General features: G+C 27.2%; 2 protein-coding genes across 2 annotated transcripts in view; one reads left to right on the plus strand and one right to left on the minus strand.

The window, feature by feature from the left end:
* Positions 1 to 4529, plus strand: part of LOC101507462 (CBL-interacting serine/threonine-protein kinase 9) — a 4746-nt gene extending 217 nt beyond the window's left edge. Inside the window, 15 exon segments of the mRNA XM_004510566.4 lie at positions 1 to 103; positions 483 to 545; positions 760 to 831; positions 1191 to 1298; positions 1554 to 1628; positions 1791 to 1844; positions 1942 to 2067; positions 2177 to 2266; positions 2426 to 2548; positions 2716 to 2823; positions 3119 to 3235; positions 3372 to 3428; positions 3795 to 3869; positions 4119 to 4190; positions 4295 to 4529. The exon segment at positions 1 to 103 is cut by the window's left edge and continues 34 nt beyond it. Coding sequence (XP_004510623.2) covers positions 1 to 103; positions 483 to 545; positions 760 to 831; positions 1191 to 1298; positions 1554 to 1628; positions 1791 to 1844; positions 1942 to 2067; positions 2177 to 2266; positions 2426 to 2548; positions 2716 to 2823; positions 3119 to 3235; positions 3372 to 3428; positions 3795 to 3869; positions 4119 to 4181 — 1234 coding nt within the window. The 3' untranslated portion in view covers positions 4182 to 4190; positions 4295 to 4529.
* A 1485-nt stretch (positions 4530 to 6014) lies between these two features.
* LOC101507144 (probable L-gulonolactone oxidase 6) lies at positions 6015 to 12118 on the minus strand. Its single transcript, XM_004510565.4, has 4 exons — positions 11286 to 12118; positions 7377 to 7632; positions 7190 to 7291; positions 6015 to 7072 (listed from the first exon to the last, which is right to left on the minus strand). The coding sequence occupies exons 1-4, from the start codon at positions 11976 to 11978 to the stop codon at positions 6366 to 6368; spliced, it is 1758 nt and encodes a 585-aa protein (XP_004510622.1). The 5' UTR covers positions 11979 to 12118; the 3' UTR covers positions 6015 to 6365.
* Between the last annotated feature and the right edge of the window lie 5952 nt (positions 12119 to 18070).

Below are 18070 nucleotides of genomic sequence, written 5' to 3' on the forward strand. Positions count from 1 at the left end.
CTTTGCGAAGGTGAAATTGGCCAAAAATGTTGAGAATGGTGAATTTGTTGCTATCAAAATTCTGGATCGTAATCATGTGCTTCGACACAATATGATGGATCAGGTTCGTCTTTTCGTGTCAATTTGTTAATTAATTTAATCAATAACCATTTTATTCATCCAAGTTGGGCTAATTTACTCGTTTTATTTGAATTTAGCATCATGATTTTGAAATTTATGATGTCGTAAGAGATTAATTAAAGAAAATATATGTTTTTTTTTTTATTCGAAATTGATGGAAATTGTTCAATTTTTTATCTGGTGAATCGGAGGTTGTTCAATTTAATATTTAATTTGCCATTTTGTAAATTTAAAATTGATTGAGTTTTGAAAATGTTCAAGACTAAAATGTTGATTTATTCACCGTTAATCTTTTTTTTTTTTTTAGTAGAAAGTTGTTTAATTTTATTTTTGTAATTTTTTCTTGTGTTTGAATTTGGCAGCTGAAGAGAGAAATTTCAGCGATGAAGATGATCAATCATCCAAATGTTATCAAAATATTTGAGGTACCGTGCTGTTCTGTTTGCTTCTTTTTCACTTGGACAGGATAAAGTGTTCTGTTTTTTTTTTCTTCCCTTTTTAGAGAGAGTTTATTTCTGTTTATTATACTGTGAATGTTTCAAATAAACTTATTAAAATAGTTTATAATGTGTCTTATTTTTGTATAAGCTACTCGTCTAATTAATTTCTTGTTGTTAATTGTTCTCTGTTTAAGCACAGGTGATGGCAAGCAAAACGAAGATTTACATTGTCTTGGAGTTGGTTAATGGGGGAGAATTATTTGACCAAATAGTAGGTTCTTCATTTATTTTATTATTATAAATTTCATAGTATAGCAACCTTATACGTAGCACTGATACTTTAGATTGAAAATGTATATGATGTTCAACACGCTTCAGTATTTCGTGTCAGATAATATCTGACTCACATGATTACATTTAATTACTTTCATGTTCTAAAATAATTACCAATATCTACGTGTTAGTGTTAGTGTTGTGTCCAATGTTTGTATCTTTGTCATGCTTCATACTTGATGTTGGCATATAAAGATTTTTAACACCCCTCATTAGTCTTGATGTTTTTCTTGAATCATGCATCTAAATTGACTTGAACTCAAGAATTCTCTGGTTTCTTGGTAATTTAATTTCTAGGCTACAAATGGAAGACTTAAAGAGGATGAAGCAAGAAGTTATTTCCAACAACTAATCAAAGCAGTTGATTACTGCCATAGTAGAGGCGTCTATCACAGAGATTTGAAGGTCTATCAACTTCCTTAATCCTCTTTTTTCTTTTATATCACAGTTATTTATTAGGGTGCTATATATGATAAATGATGATTTTGAAGTGCCAACCTAGTTCGGATGTCAAAGTTGTCATGTGATGCTTTTGTTCTCTAATTTTTGCTTTTAAAAAATTAATAGGTTATTACTATTAGATTTTAACATAAATAAACTATTTTCACCCTTTTGTTGAATTAAATTAAGGAAAATACTTACATTCATTGTATTTTGCAGCCAGAGAATCTTCTTTTGGACACAAATGGTGTTCTTAAAGTTTCAGATTTTGGACTTAGTACATACTCACAACAGGTATGATTATATCTGCCATACAATATTTGTATCGAAAGGACGAGTTAATGATTTGCATGATTTTAATGATTTCGACGTGATCTGAAAAGACAATGCGAGAGTTACATGACAATATAGACTTAAGACTCACACTTGATTAATTTTTTTAAATATTCATTGCAGGAGGATGAACTTCTCCGTACAGCTTGTGGAACGCCGAATTATGTTGCTCCTGAGGTATTACTACTATATATGTTTGTGAATCAAATGAAAGACCAGTTTTGTTTCTTCAAACAAAAGTAAATGTTATTCGGTGTGTGGTTTTGTATCTCAGGTGATTAATGATAGAGGTTATGTTGGTTCTGCGTCTGATATCTGGTCTTGTGGAGTCATTCTCTTTGTACTTATGGCAGGTTACTTGCCCTTCGACGAGCCAAATACAATCGCACTTTATAGGAAAGTGAGTGATTTCATCATAATATAATCAATCCAAAAGAATAAAAAGTGAAAGAGAAGTTGCTCATGTCATTATGGTTTTTGGGGTGAAAATCACAAAACATATGTTGCAGATTGGTATGGCTGATTTCACTTGCCCGTCTTGGTTTTCTCCGGAGGCGAAGAAACTGCTCAAGTCTATCCTTAATCCAAACCCTTTAACTGTGAGTTTTGAACTCAAAGCTTTCTTACTTTTACATGTATTCTTTGTACTACTTATGCACTTAGTATCTGTCTGATTTTGTAGTGACAAAAATTGATTTTGAATATATTGTTGTTAGCATATGTTTTTGATTCTTAATAATGTGTTGTTTTTTGTGTAGAGGATAAAAATTCCTGAACTCTTGGAAGATGAATGGTTCAAAAAAGGATATAAGCCAGCTTCTTTTACAGAGGGAAATGATGTCAATGTAGATGATGTTGCTGCTGCATTCAATGATTCCAAGGTACTATCTACATAATTTTTCATAGTAGCTAGGCTTATTAAATTTCTTGCATCAGTTATAGGATCACAATACTATAAATATGACAAAGGATTTTGATGTTGGCACGATTGAATTGCAATCGTGATCATGGCCTTTTCTGTGTGTAATTTATTCTTTTTGTTATGTAGGAAAATCTTGTGAAGGAGACCAAAGAGAAACCCGTGTCGATGAATGCTTTTGAGCTTATTTCTAGATCACAAAGCTTCAATCTTGACAATTTGTTTGAGAAACAAAAGGTGTGTGTGAAAATTAGTATGTGCTTTTCAACATTTTGAAGTGGGATATAGATTTCATGCCGTCAAAATTGCCTGCAGTCAGTGCATCTGTGACCATTTGATTAAGATCGGAAGTGTAGATTTGAAGCTCGTATTTAAAATTTGGACATCTTTAATTGAACAGCGACAGATGCACTCACTGCACGACTGCATATAATTTTGACTGCTTGCAATCTGAATCCTTTCAAGTGGCATGCATTTAATGTAACTAATTATGCTTGTTTCTCCATTTTATTTGTACTCGTTAATACCATAGGGAGTTGTAAAGCGCGAAACGCATTTCACTTCGCAGCGTCCTGCAAATGAAATTATGTCTAAAATTGAGGAGGCTGCCAAACCTCTTGGATTTAATGTTCACAAGAGAGATTATAAGGTAACAACATATTAACAATATAATATGTTTCTACTTAATAAGTACAAGCATTAGTCTTAATTTCTATAAAGGATCAAAAGTTTTAAATTGTTAATGTTGTATAGTACTTGATTTTATATACATTTAAATTCTGCAGATGAAGTTGCAAGGTGATAAAAGTGGAAGGAAGGGTCACCTTTCAGTGGCTACTGAGGTACTGATTCATTCCTATCTATACGATTGCATGCATTTTCTGTATGTACTCCATCTAGAATGAAATATAAGCAAAAATGGTAACTAAAATTTTGTTGTATTTGATCTTAAATTAAGACCAGATAAATCGACTTTTCAGTTACTCTTTTTGTTTAGATTTTATTATGAAGTAGTAGTTCTTTTGGAAACAAGTACTTATATTTCATCGTGGTAACAAGTGCTGCCACATTAGCTATATTTGACAGCAATTTTCCGCAATATCAAAAGAAAATGTTAGAGTTACTTGACAACTAAAATTGTAAAGAGAAAATGTGTAAGAGATTTTCAATAGTTTTTACCCATTTGTCTGCTTTGTCTATGGTTACAGGTTTTCGAAGTGGCTCCCTCGTTGCATATGGTGGAGCTGCGAAAGACAGGCGGCGACACACTAGAGTTTCACAAGGCATGTTAAAATCATTTTAATTCTCAATTTAGTTTTTGGTCAAAAAGAAAATAAATCTATTTATTTTTTGAATTGCTCTTTTCTTTTCCCTGATTTTCTTTAGTTAATCAAACGTTTATATGTTTTGGTTAATTAACAAGTGATTAACTCCTTTTGTTAACATGTTTTATTCCTCAATTAGATAAACATATGTTTCATTTAATGTGTTATTGGTTGGTGCTAAACTTATATTCATTGATTTAAATGCAGTTCTACAAAATCTTTTCATCTGGGTTGCAAGACATAGTGTGGCATACTGAACCAAAACAATGAAAAATCAAGGTATTATGTTCCTCTATTGTAGAAGCTATAGGTAGACTTATTATATTAGTCTTATAGGTTTATTTGTTCACTTATCTTCAGAGTAATTAATTTTTATGATGTAGGTGCAAGGGGATAAAGCAATGCACTTATTCTGGTTACTTTAAGAAGGAGCATGTGTTACTTGGGAGTGTCTGGTTTGATGTATGTTTATAGAGAAAAACAGATACTGCAAAACTTGAGGCATATATTTAATTTGATTTGGAATCTGTAAAAAGACTTTCATTAGCCTTAGAGCTAATATGATGTGCAGCATAAAAAAGACTTGTATCTTATTATAATCTATTGCAAATTGTGGCATATGTTATAAGTTAATTCTTTAAAAGTATATAATTATATACATGGCAAAGGATGCCTATTATTCTTGAAGCCAGTAACAATAATAATATATCAGTTATTGATTTGTCTCACACAAAATCTATCACATTTTTTTGTCTCAAATTTTAGCAGATATTGCTGCTACAATTGTTCTCTTGATGTTTTTTAATTGAGATCCACTATTACAATCTGAGAACAAAAAAGAATAGAACACAACAAATTGGAAAATAAAAGTGATAAGTCAACAATTTGCTTGACACACCAATAAAAGAAAATGAAAGTGGAGTTTAAGTATCACAAAAATATGCAACAAGAAGATGATTGAGAAGTGGGATTCATGTTTTGTTTCTTTCTTCTTGATCTCCGAACTTAACGGATGCTTAACAGTGATAGGTTTATGGGAGGTTATTGTTTATGAGAAACTAGAAGGGAGGTATGTGATATTTAACAAAACCTTGAGGAAGATGAGTGTAATTTCTTTAAATATTACTCTAATTTGTTTTAAAATAAAATTTATACTTAGAAAATTGTAATTTTTTATTTAATTTAAATGAAACAGTTTTATTTATGTTAAAAAATAAGTAATTTTCAGAAAATAATTTTATTTATAATTTTAAAAATCTGGATTTTATTGTAAAAAAATTTATTGGGTACAAAACTGGAATCTTTTTAGGATTTTTAAAAACAGTTTTTGTTTTAAAAATTAAAATTTAGCATTTATTTAGTATCAATTTAATAATTAATAATATTGGGGTGGTTTGATGTGGCCGATCCCTAGAGCTCTGTCAGGGGCTCGTCCATGGTGACGTCCGTCTCCCACCACCACCACCCCTTAATTAATATTATATTTTAAAAATAGTATAAAAATTAAAAACAGTTTTTTTCCTTATCTAAATTATAGTTTTTTTCTGTTAACAAACTGCTTTTTATATTGTAAAAAAAGTTTTTTAAATATAATAAATAAAATAATTTTCTAAATAATAAGAAAGCATATTTTTAAAATAATATAAAAACAGAATTTAAAATAATAAAAAACAGTATTTAGATATAACAAATAATACTATTATTTTTTGTTTTAAATAAATATAATTTTTAAGAGGTTATACTTTTTAAAATTTTAAAAAAACTTATTTTTTTTAAACAAATATAAAAAAATTGAATTTTTCTATCCAAAGAAAATATAGTTTAAAAAAATAATAAATGATATAATTTTTAGAAATAATAAAAAATATTATAATTAATTTATTAAAATGCTTAAAAGAAAACTATTAGATGGATTGGATGAATATTCATCCATTGAAACTATGATAATGGATGTATTGAATGATTTTTATTTTAAATGAATATATTAAATTGATTTTTTTTCCATAACTTCTAGTGGATTAAATAATGAATTATTTTGGTCCATCAATTATCATCTAAATCCATTTAATCTATCCATTTTGCCAGCTATACTAAAACAAACTGTTGCAATCAATAATATCCAATACTCAATAATACTTAAGTTTTCAAATTGTCAATAATATACATTCCTATCCACAATAATAAATTCAATTACACCTTTTTTCCTGACTAATTTTTCAAATACATCCCATACCACTAAAATATGTTTTTTTCTTTCAGTAAAGCCATTAAAATATGTTGAATAAGGTAAAACATAGTAATTAATGATGTATAAATAATAATTACATATATAAACTATTCGGTATATTTTTTTGAAATAGATATTATTAGGTATATGTATTGTCATTTTTTTATAAAGTTATTTTAGAAAATGTTATTGATCAATACTAAACCTTAATATGACAATATTTGAAATCACACATGAGTACAAACCCTTGCCTCCTTATAGACTTTCCCTTGTCTACAAAAGTAACCTTTACTTGGATTGCAATGACTATCTTGTGAACAAATGCACAAACCTTCTAATGCACACCCATTTTTCAATATTGTAACACCTTCTTTTAATCCAAGCATTTGATCCGTCCATGTACTAGAGAAAAGCCCTTGTGAATCATATCTATCTTTAACCTTCAAAAACTTGTCTACATTTTTGTACTTCTTAATAACCCCTTCAAATGCCAAATTCCTATTCTTACCCCAATGAGGTAACCCTCCATATTTAAAAATCCCAATTTGTTCAATCTCTTCAAGAATATCTTCATAAAGTCTAGGACTCATTGGATCCTTACTACGATAATATGTAAAATCAAAGTCTAATGCATCCTCTTGGTTCCCTAAGTAAGCACTTGAAGATGTGACATAGCGCATTAGAATTCCATTATATTGCTCTATGCCACATAACCCTTTTGGCTCTAATTCAACTAACTTTTGCACATCTTCAATAAAGTTTTTCACTTTAGATAAACTAATTCTAAATGTGGTTTGGTGAAAAAACTCTCCTTTTATACTTGAGTCCCAAGCACATGCTGTTATTTTTGCATCTTTAAGACTATCTAAGCATGACCCAGATGATTGAAGACGATTTTGAAATCCAATTACAGGGTACCCAGTAAAGATTATACCTGCAAGTACATATATACCAAGTATATAAAATAAATGCTTTAGCTTATATATATATAAATATAAACAAAAAAATTAAAAAAGTAAAAAAATTGAACTTATTTTGAGTGATAGAGTACCATTGTTGGTAAGCCCATAAGCAGAGGTAATGAGAGTATCCGTTGTTAACTTTGCAACTCTGCACTTTCCATCAGCATCACTAGTGGATTCATGAAGATCCTCTGCAAACCCAACAATAATAATAATAATTAATTTGATTTAAAAATTAGAATGATAAATAAAAGAAAAAATGAAAGCAAAGGTGACCTGTGGTTCTTATGATAGAGAGTGCAATTGAAGGAGTTGGACGAAAAGGGATGAAATCATAGAGACCATTGCCAGATGAATTAATTGGGACACGATCATCAACACGATAAATAGCTTTCCTTTGACTTGGGTACCACGTTATATCCCCAAACTCATGTTCATGTCCAAAAATAACCACTTTCTCTCCCAAATCCGAATCATTTTTTGCCAAATAACTTATGGATCGCTTGAACATTGGTTCTAGTTTTAGAGTAATCTACATTTTAAAATACTGTCAAATAACAATCATTTCAAGACAATGACTAATTTATTTTACCAAAAACTATACTCTCTTAACTTTAAATATAAATCAAAAAATTGTCATTCCACCCAAAAAAACCCACACATGTCACACACTATATTTTAATACAAAATCTAAGACATTAGATTTATAAATCTCTTCACTAATATAATATTTAATATTTATTTTTTCATGAAATGTGAGACTATTTTATTCACACTTAATATATACCAACAATTTATTGTCTCCAATAACTTCTCCATATTTAATGACATGTTTCCACAAATATTCTTGCACTAGTTTTTTAGTGTTGTGAGAGATCCATAATAATTAAGGGTGAGTTAATAACTGTATTTAATAAGTGACTTTTTTTTTTGTTATAATTAAGGTAAGATGGTGAGCGAATAATATTATAGCTAAATTTTTCTTATTAATTATTGATACGTTCACCTTTATTATAAAAAATCTAAATAATAGAACTTAATTCATTCCATTTTACCATTCCATCAAGCCAAACAAAATCTTTATTTTTCTCTGTCCTGTGAAAAATATCTAACCTCTTATAGTTAAGATTGGCAGTTACAATTTCCATTCTCCGAACTGAAGAATAACAAATAATGAAATTTGTTTGGGGTAGGAAGAAATTAAAATATAGGATCTTATTTTGTGCAACCAAGATGGATCTCATTTGTTAACTTTGTAGAGTAAATTCAATAATATCAGTTATCAAAAAATAAATTAAATGTAAATATTTTAGGTACATCATAATTAATCATGAATATGATATATATCATTCGTGGATTTTTTCACTTTATATTTTATTCATTTTAGAGGATTTAAATACTACTGAAGCCTAAGACAAATTTAAATATGAGAGTTTTTAAAGTCTATATTAAAATTTTAATAAATTCCTAAAAAGAATTATAAAAAAACTATTTGTTAGACATTTGAGAATAAAAAAATATTTATTAAATTAATATAATCGATTTGTACAAATTTTTTAATTAAAAATTACATCGATTAATTTCATATTTATTGAGACCATATTAATTTTAAAATTTTATTATGTTTAGATTTGAAAAGGTTAGAATACGAAGCCTTTTTATTAAGTACAAAATTTTTTAGAGACATTTTTATTAAGTAAAAAGTAATTTATTTATCTGTAAAACTTAACTCAATTGATAAATATCGTTATTGTTAGACTGAATATCATGTTTCAGATTCAAACTTGAAAGAGATTAATTAATATATACCATTAATAAAAATATTTTACATTATCAATAATTCACCAATATTTTTATGTATAACTTTAATTATGTTTAAAACTAAATATTTTTAATAATATAAAAATTATAATTATTGCCTATCATAAAAAACCTTTACATCAGCGTGTATATATCTTCTTTTGAATATTTGAATTATTTGGTGGATGGTCATTCTCTTGCATTGAAATCTCATACGACTTCCATAAGTAAAAGTCATAACCATTTATATTAATGGGATGCTAATGATGTTTGACCATTTATAACCTTTTAACTTAATGGGTTTATCTTATATAAATTGGACTCTTGTCATATATATAAAGAATTTCCTATAAAGAATTTATTAGAATAAATTACAGAGACTCTTCTTCTCACTCCATCTTTTTCTGTTTTCCGTGTTTTTATATAATATGTTATAAATTTAATTCAGATATATGTTGTCAATATAAATAATATTTATTCACATATATCTTATATATAATATCTTATATATCTTATATATGTTGTCAATATAAAAAAGTTGAATTTAATATTAAGTACAAAGGGACAGAACTGCATATATGTCACGTTTGTATTGTTACTAAATTCTAATCTTATGTAATTCGCACAAAGCTAATGTCAAAATTTGAATTTAAATTTTTTCAATAAAAAAATTGAATTTAATATTAAGTACAAAGGGACATAACTGCATGTCACGTTTGTATTGTTACTAAATTCTAATGCATCCATGTGCTATTACGTATTATTGTTTGTTGTCTTTTTGATTGTACTCTCGAAATTTGCTGATAAAATAGGATGATCACAAAGACTTTTCCAATTTTCGTGAGACTTAATTTGTATATTTCAAAAAAATTATTTGTTTTCTACCTATTATTGGAGCAAACGAACAAGAGGCACAAAAAGTGATTCAGGTTTTTTTTATAGAATCAAAATTCCACTAATAATTAAACAAAAAGTGATTCAGATAACTTACAAGCCTTGTTCATCACCAATTTACCAAATTGGAAAATTGAAACACCAATTGTACGTCTTCTGGTGGTTGCAACATTATTGATTTTTTATTTTATTTTTATTTTCAATCCATGATAAATATGATATCTGCAGTTTTTTTTTTCTAAGAAAATTTAATGATGATTTTTAAAGTAGTTGTGAATAAATCAAATATTTTTAATAATTTAATATAAAATATTTTTATAACAACCATGTGGACTAATTAAATAATTTTTGTTATCTATCTTGACACCAGGTTATTATTCGTTGCCGGTAATGGTTACATGTCTATTTCACAAGGATTTTCACGTTGATTCTTATAACCAAAGATAGCATATTTTTGCAATTTCCTCTTTTGACTCTTTCTATATATCTTTCAATATTGAACATCTTTTGGAAAATCTACCCTTCTTTTTGTGTAACGTTTAGAAGAATATTGATAGTGACTCACTAATTTAATTAGTTATTTAATTTATAAGTAAGATAATTTGGTATCTAAAATTAATTCAATTCAAAATTGATCTCTATATATGATTGGAAAATCAACAATCATTTTTGTCATTTCAATACAATATTTTAGATTCAAAATTCATCGACCTAAAATGATCAAAAATAAATGATGATTAAACATAAACGTTGGTATATTAATACTAACAATATTTTAAATTCAAAATTCATCGACCTAAAATGATTAAATATAAATGATGATTAAACATAAACGTTGGTATATTAATTATGTTAGTATTTTTCTTCATCATCAAGATTAAAATTCTGATCTTTTCACCTTTAATTTTCAGTTCAAATAAGTTGAAGTACTCAACCCTCCAATTTAAAATATGATTAATTTTCAAGAACTAAATTGTTAAGTTATTCAATTATCAACACATTAATCTTGAGTAAAAAATTTGGGTTACTGATTTAGAATCAAGGACATTTTTGGTTGAAGCTAATTACAGTTCACTAAGCATGTGAGGATTCAGAGGGAGGCATATAAAAAAGAGAAACAAAACAAATATGTATACGAACAAAAGCATATTCAAATGTGGTATATTAGAAACTAAATGATTAAACCATCACTCTGTAACACAATATCACTATATTATCTGAATGTATCAAAACATAAAAAATATAAACAATTGTCTTCTATTAGAAATTTAATAGATTAAATTAATTTTTAAAATACATTTGAAAATTAAACTAATTAAAAGAAAATGCGTAACATGACCAAATTAATTAACAATAAATACAATTAAAAATATTTTTATAATTTTGATCCATTCAAAGAAAATAATAACACCTTATGACGAATTGAAGGACCTATGACGAATTGAAGGACCTAGATAAATGTTTATTCAAACTAAAGATTAGAAAACATACCTGTGAAATAACACCAAGCACACCAAGTGAAACTTTAGCTGCATTAAGATCTTCATTTTGTTCATCAAGAATCTCAACTTTAGCATATCCATCAACAAAATTTGAAGGCCTAACAATCTTAATCTCAACAACATAATCATGAACAGCACTTCCTTTCCCCCACAATGTACTTCCATGAGCACCAGTTCCCAATAATCCACCAATTGTCAAACCAAACCAATATGGTGTATATGGCAAAACCAAACCAACTTTAGAAGCTTCTTTGATGAGTTCTTTCAATGTCACACCACTTTCAACTGTTATCAATTTTTCTTCCACATCAATCTTCACAATCTTGTTCAAATATTTTGTGCTTATTAATAACCCTTTTTGTCCCTCAGGACAAACCAATTTAGGAATGCTGTGTGAATAATGTGTAGCAACTTTGATTTTGGAATTTTTTCTAGTTGCTGATGAAACAATTGAAACTAACTCTTGTTCTGTTGTTGGATACAAAACTTGAGATGCTTGACATGTTGTTCTGTCAGGGAACATTCCATAGGAATTTGTTATTGTGCAAGTTGTGTTCTGTGAAGAACATTTGATTGGATCCTCTGGAGGAGTAGAGACTACAACAACAGAGGAAAAAACAAGAACACAAATTGATGTTATTAAGGCTTTTTTTGACATTTCCTTCAAACATAAGAACAACATGGTTGGGAATTTTTTATCAATTTTCTTGTGACCTTTTAGACCATACAGTTTTTGTGTGTGTATGTATGTTTCTTGTTTGATTATTAAGGAGTAGAGAACAAGAAAACTTGAGAGAGAATTTTAATTGAGTATTACTTGGTATAAACTCAATATCTAGGTTATTAGTTATTACTATTATATAGTACATTAATTTGTGTGGTTTAGTGTAACAATAAGAAATTACGTGTTCAATTTAATTTAATTTCGTGAGTAAATATATATTTTAGTCTTTAAAATTGTGAGAGTCGAGTAATTTAATATTTTAAATTTATAAAATAAAAATTTAATCTCTTAAATTAAAAAATATATCAATTTAGTCTCTTTTTTCTTTTAAATTCAACATCACAATTAAATTATTGGTTTTCATAGTTGAAACAGATAATTTGATCAAGAAATTATATTGATTATTTTTTAATTTAAGGACTAATATATTAAGTATTTGAGAAATTAAATTATTCACACTAATTACAAGGATAAAAAATACTTATTTATAGTATAATTTATTTTACACGTTATAAGTGATAGATACATTTTAATTGAGCAAGAATGCTTCTTGCGTTTGATTGTTGATACACGTGACAAGTGGGCCAGGTACTTTTTTTAACTTGAAATGATGAATTTATTTTGGTATAGCATTGAGGAAATGGTGAAATACACCTGTCCTAAGCTTGAGAGTTAAAAATAAGAAAAAGAAAATAATGTTGCTGATGCTTATAAAATAAAAAATAAGTGTTGCTGTTGCTTCAGTTTTGCTCAGTGCTATCTTTCAGCTTAAGGGTTAAAAAACATATGATCTGGGACATTGATCTTCCATTTGGCCACTTACTTCATTGTTGAAGCCAACACACATCCACACATAAGGTGAGTGGAGACCTTATGAAATTTGCATGTTTTTGTGTGCTAGGCATACTCATATTTTTTTATATACAATTTTTGTATGCGTCATGTTATCATGATTTTTAAAATCACATGTTAAGGATCACATAAATAATATTTATTTTTTAATAAAAATATAATTTTAAAAAAATAAAATATACAATTTTCGATATAAAATTTATATTTTAATACACTAGTAATTAAATGACTTAAGAGCACATATTAGTATATTTTTGATAAAGTTATATTTTATTATTGGTGAAGTTAGTCGGCAAATTCATGTAATTCATTCATTGCTGATCTAGTTTCCCACCTTCATTGTTTTCCCACATTCATTATTGTGTTATTAATAATTGTTGTGATACAAACAACAAAAAGGAGGATTGATTGACACAAATTGGAATTCCATGCGGTGAGAGTTCGCTCGGTCACACATTTATAAAGACATTAATTCATTCCTATTTTTTGTGAGATAGTTTCATATCTTTGAAATCTTACAATCTCTTAAATGATTTTTTTTTTTAAAGTTTTAAAATTGTGGTGGCATTTGAAATTACGTGATATTTGATGTTGTGAAAAAGTTAAGTACACAAATTCAAAAGTAGTGAAAGTCATTATAAATTTGTTGTTTTAATCCAATATTTGATGGGTGAATAAGATATAATAAATTAACCTTAAATTTTATTTTATTAAAATTCATTTATTTTGATCATTTATTTATTTTTTAATTTATTTTTTATTTATTTTTATTATTTATTTTTTTTATAAATAATGAATATTAGTCATTTTTTATTATAATCATTTCAAATTGATGTATGATTACTACTATGAACTATTAAAGTTGAATATTAGATCAATTTTAAAGTTAAATGTGCAAGAAGTGTTTTTTTAATGCAAGTCTATTATCTGATTAAATGAATATTTTTTTAAAGAATATTATAATAGACATATATTGGCGATTGTTAGAAGAGATTACAATTATTAGATGTTGTTTGTGATTGTGAAAATGACAAAAATAATCACTTACAAAAGATAAATGATGAAAATAAATAAATAAATAAGATAAATAATCAAAATAAATATTAGATAAAAAAATAAATAATCAAAATCATATTTAAGTCAAAATATAGTCTAAATAAATTGAGTTACGTCACTTGAGGTCACTGTTAGAAATTTCGCCTTTAGTGACCGATTTAGAGACTGAATATTTTCAGTCACACTAACGACCGAAATGGAGACTGTAATTTTGAACCTCAAAAATAAATATTTTTGTGTCACTAAATCGGTCGAAATTTAGAGACTGAAATAACAATTGAATTTTAGCGACCAAAATTTCAATCGCTAACTATTTTTTAGTTACATAGTTCTATTTTTCTCACCACTAGAAAGGATCAGTTCCTCTTTTTTTCTCAACCCACCTGAAACCCTAAAACCATTCATGCCTTGCTTATCCCTTATCACCATCATTTCATCATGATTCACAATCGCGAAACCAACTAGTTTTGGATTTCATCTAAACCATGTGACACCTCCACCTTCAATACGAGGGGGTAGAATCACCATCTGAATGAGCGCATAGTCCAAGATCCAATGAAATTGTCATTTCATCTGAGATACAAAGCAATGGTGGCAAGCGAACTTTATACCTTGACGGACAAGGGTAAATATATACATATATTTTTAGTTATTTAAGTATATTATATAAACTTCATAACTAATATATAGTGTTTGTAGATTTTTGCCTTCGCATCCTGCGGCTAATGGGATTGGAGATATCATCAAGAGTAATTTGAGTAAGTCATGGCCCTCATGAAAAAAAAAAAAAATACACATTAAAATGAGAGACTTGTTGTTTGAAGAGTTTAAGGTATATTGCTTCAAGGACACCTTTAATAAGTTTAAAACTAGAACAACAATGTGTCTTTATTCTCTCATTTATATTTTAACTAATAATGTATTGTGTCTTTAAAAAATATTATCACATGTTAACCTACTCCTTGTTTATATATACACAAAATAGATTTAATATTTATCCACCAGATGGTGTGTGGGCTATAAAGAACTTTAAAATACGAGGTGCAACAGTAATAAAAAATAATCTATGCAAGGTTCGTAGCTCAATGAACAGGATGTTTGGAATTCCTTGTGTGATCATTGGGAAACTCAAGGATTCAAAAAGAAGAGCATAAAAGCAAAAATAAACCGAGCATCTAACTGTGGAGGTTTTAGAGGGTCCCTTCACATTTCTGGCTCTATCACCACATCCCAACATAGAATAAATTTGGTTAAATTTCTTATATTTTTCTATATTTTAACTTTTATATATGATTTAATATGTAGTTGTAATGTGTGTGTTTTATTGTGTAACTTCTATTAATTTTTTACAGAAATGTATACACTAATCAAATTGAAAATAATGTGTGTGTAGTTCAATGTTTATATTATTGTTTAACTTTTACACAATATAATTATGTTGTGTTAAATTTTGTTATGTAAATTTCGATTTTGTTTTGCAAATTAGTTCTTGTAATTTTGTTTTGTAAATTTCAATTTTATTGTGCAAATTAATATTACATATTTATAAATTTTTAATGTTGAGTTTTTATTATATTGTTAGACGGAATTGAATGGCATCTCTTTAGTCATTCATATTTGTTTCTCCACCCACATAAACATGGCAAGGATAAAACTTGGGTTGATAAAAGATCATAATATGTTCATATAACAACTTTCAACTTTAAAGTGTATATTATTTATTTATTTTATGTTAGTTTTATTCTATTTTAGTGTGTTTTAAAATATTAATTAGCTTTATATTTATGTTGACATGAAAAATTTAAACATAGGTTGGAAGAATTGACCCAAGAAACAACTTTACAAGGAACTTCTCAACTAAATGTTAGATGTGTGATGTGAGGTTGCAGGAATATAAAGAGGACGAGTATATAGTCTCGGAATAGAATATGTACTGTATTATTAGAGATATTATATTATCGTAGGTCATGTTCTTCATCAACATAGTGGGTACAAAGACATGAATTTCAAGAAATTAAAAATGAAATAGATCAACTTCACAAAAAATTGACTAATACAAATAGAGCAATTGAACGCAATAATAATGTAATGTTACTGGTGCTTATAAAATAAAAATAACTCTTTTTGTTGCTTCAGTTTTGCTCAGTGCTATCTTTCAGCTTAAGGGTTATAAAACATAATCTTGGAATATTGATCTTCCATTTGGCCACTTACTTCATTGTTGAAGCCAACACACATCCACACATAAGGTGAGTGGAGACCTTATGAAATTTGCATGTTTTTGTGTGCTGGGGATACTTATATGTTTTTTATATACAATTTTTGTATGCGTTATGTTATCATGATTTTGAAATTCACATGTCAATGATTATAAAAATAATATTCATTTTTTAATAAAAATATAATTTTTTTTTTAAAATAAAATATATAATTTTCAATATAAAATTTATATTTTAATACACTAGTAAGTGACTTAAGAGCACATATTAGTATTTTTTTTATAAGGTTATATTTTATTGTTGGTGAAGTTAGACGGTATGTAATTCATTCATAGGAAAGTGGTCTGAAATTTTTTTTATCTCTTTCATAATGTTCATCATAAAATAAAAAATATTGCATCTAACTGTGGAGGTTTTAGAGGGTCCCTTCACATTTCTGGCTCTATCACCACATCCCAACATAGAATAAATTTGGTTAAATTTCTTATATTTTTCTATATTTTAACTTTTATATATGATTTAATATGTAGTTGTAATGTGTGTGTTTTATTGTGTAACTTCTATTAATTTTTTACAGAAATGTATACACTAATCAAATTGAAAATAATGTGTGTGTAGTTCAATGTTTATATTATTGTTTAACTTTTACACAATATAATTATGTTGTGTTAAATTTTGTTATGTAAATTTCGATTTTGTTTTGCAAATTAGTTCTTGTAATTTTGTTTTGTAAATTTCAATTTTATTGTGCAAATTAATATTACATATTTATAAATTTTTAATGTTGAGTTTTTATTATATTGTTAGACGGAATTGAATGGCATCTCTTTAGTCATTCATATTTGTTTCTCCACCCACATAAACATGGCAAGGATAAAACTTGGGTTGATAAAAGATCATAATATGTTCATATAACAACTTTCAACTTTAAAGTGTATATTATTTATTTATTTTATGTTAGTTTTATTCTATTTTAGTGTGTTTTAAAATATTAATTAGCTTTATATTTATGTTGACATGAAAAATTTAAACATAGGTTGGAAGAATTGACCCAAGAAACAACTTTACAAGGAACTTCTCAACTAAATGTTAGATGTGTGATGTGAGGTTGCAGGAATATAAAGAGGACGAGTATATAGTCTCGGAATAGAATATGTACTGTATTATTAGAGATATTATATTATCGTAGGTCATGTTCTTCATCAACATAGTGGGTACAAAGACATGAATTTCAAGAAATTAAAAATGAAATAGATCAACTTCACAAAAAATTGACTAATACAAATAGAGCAATTGAACGCAATAATAATGTAATGTTACTGGTGCTTATAAAATAAAAATAACTCTTTTTGTTGCTTCAGTTTTGCTCAGTGCTATCTTTCAGCTTAAGGGTTATAAAACATAATCTTGGAATATTGATCTTCCATTTGGCCACTTACTTCATTGTTGAAGCCAACACACATCCACACATAAGGTGAGTGGAGACCTTATGAAATTTGCATGTTTTTGTGTGCTGGGGATACTTATATGTTTTTTATATACAATTTTTGTATGCGTTATGTTATCATGATTTTGAAATTCACATGTCAATGATTATAAAAATAATATTCATTTTTTAATAAAAATATAATTTTTTTTTTAAAATAAAATATATAATTTTCAATATAAAATTTATATTTTAATACACTAGTAAGTGACTTAAGAGCACATATTAGTATTTTTTTTATAAGGTTATATTTTATTGTTGGTGAAGTTAGACGGTATGTAATTCATTCATAGGAAAGTGGTCTGAAATTTTTTTTATCTCTTTCATAATGTTCATCATAAAATAAAAAATATTATTTTTGGCTAGTTAGTAATTACACATGTCGCGGCCTAAAATTTCGAGTATTTCTCGAATTCAATGGAGTCGCCACCAAAATT

The sequence above is a fragment of the Cicer arietinum genome, chromosome 7 (genome assembly GCF_000331145.2).
Source record: "Cicer arietinum cultivar CDC Frontier isolate Library 1 chromosome 7, Cicar.CDCFrontier_v2.0, whole genome shotgun sequence".
NCBI lineage: Eukaryota > Viridiplantae > Streptophyta > Magnoliopsida > Fabales > Fabaceae > Cicer > Cicer arietinum.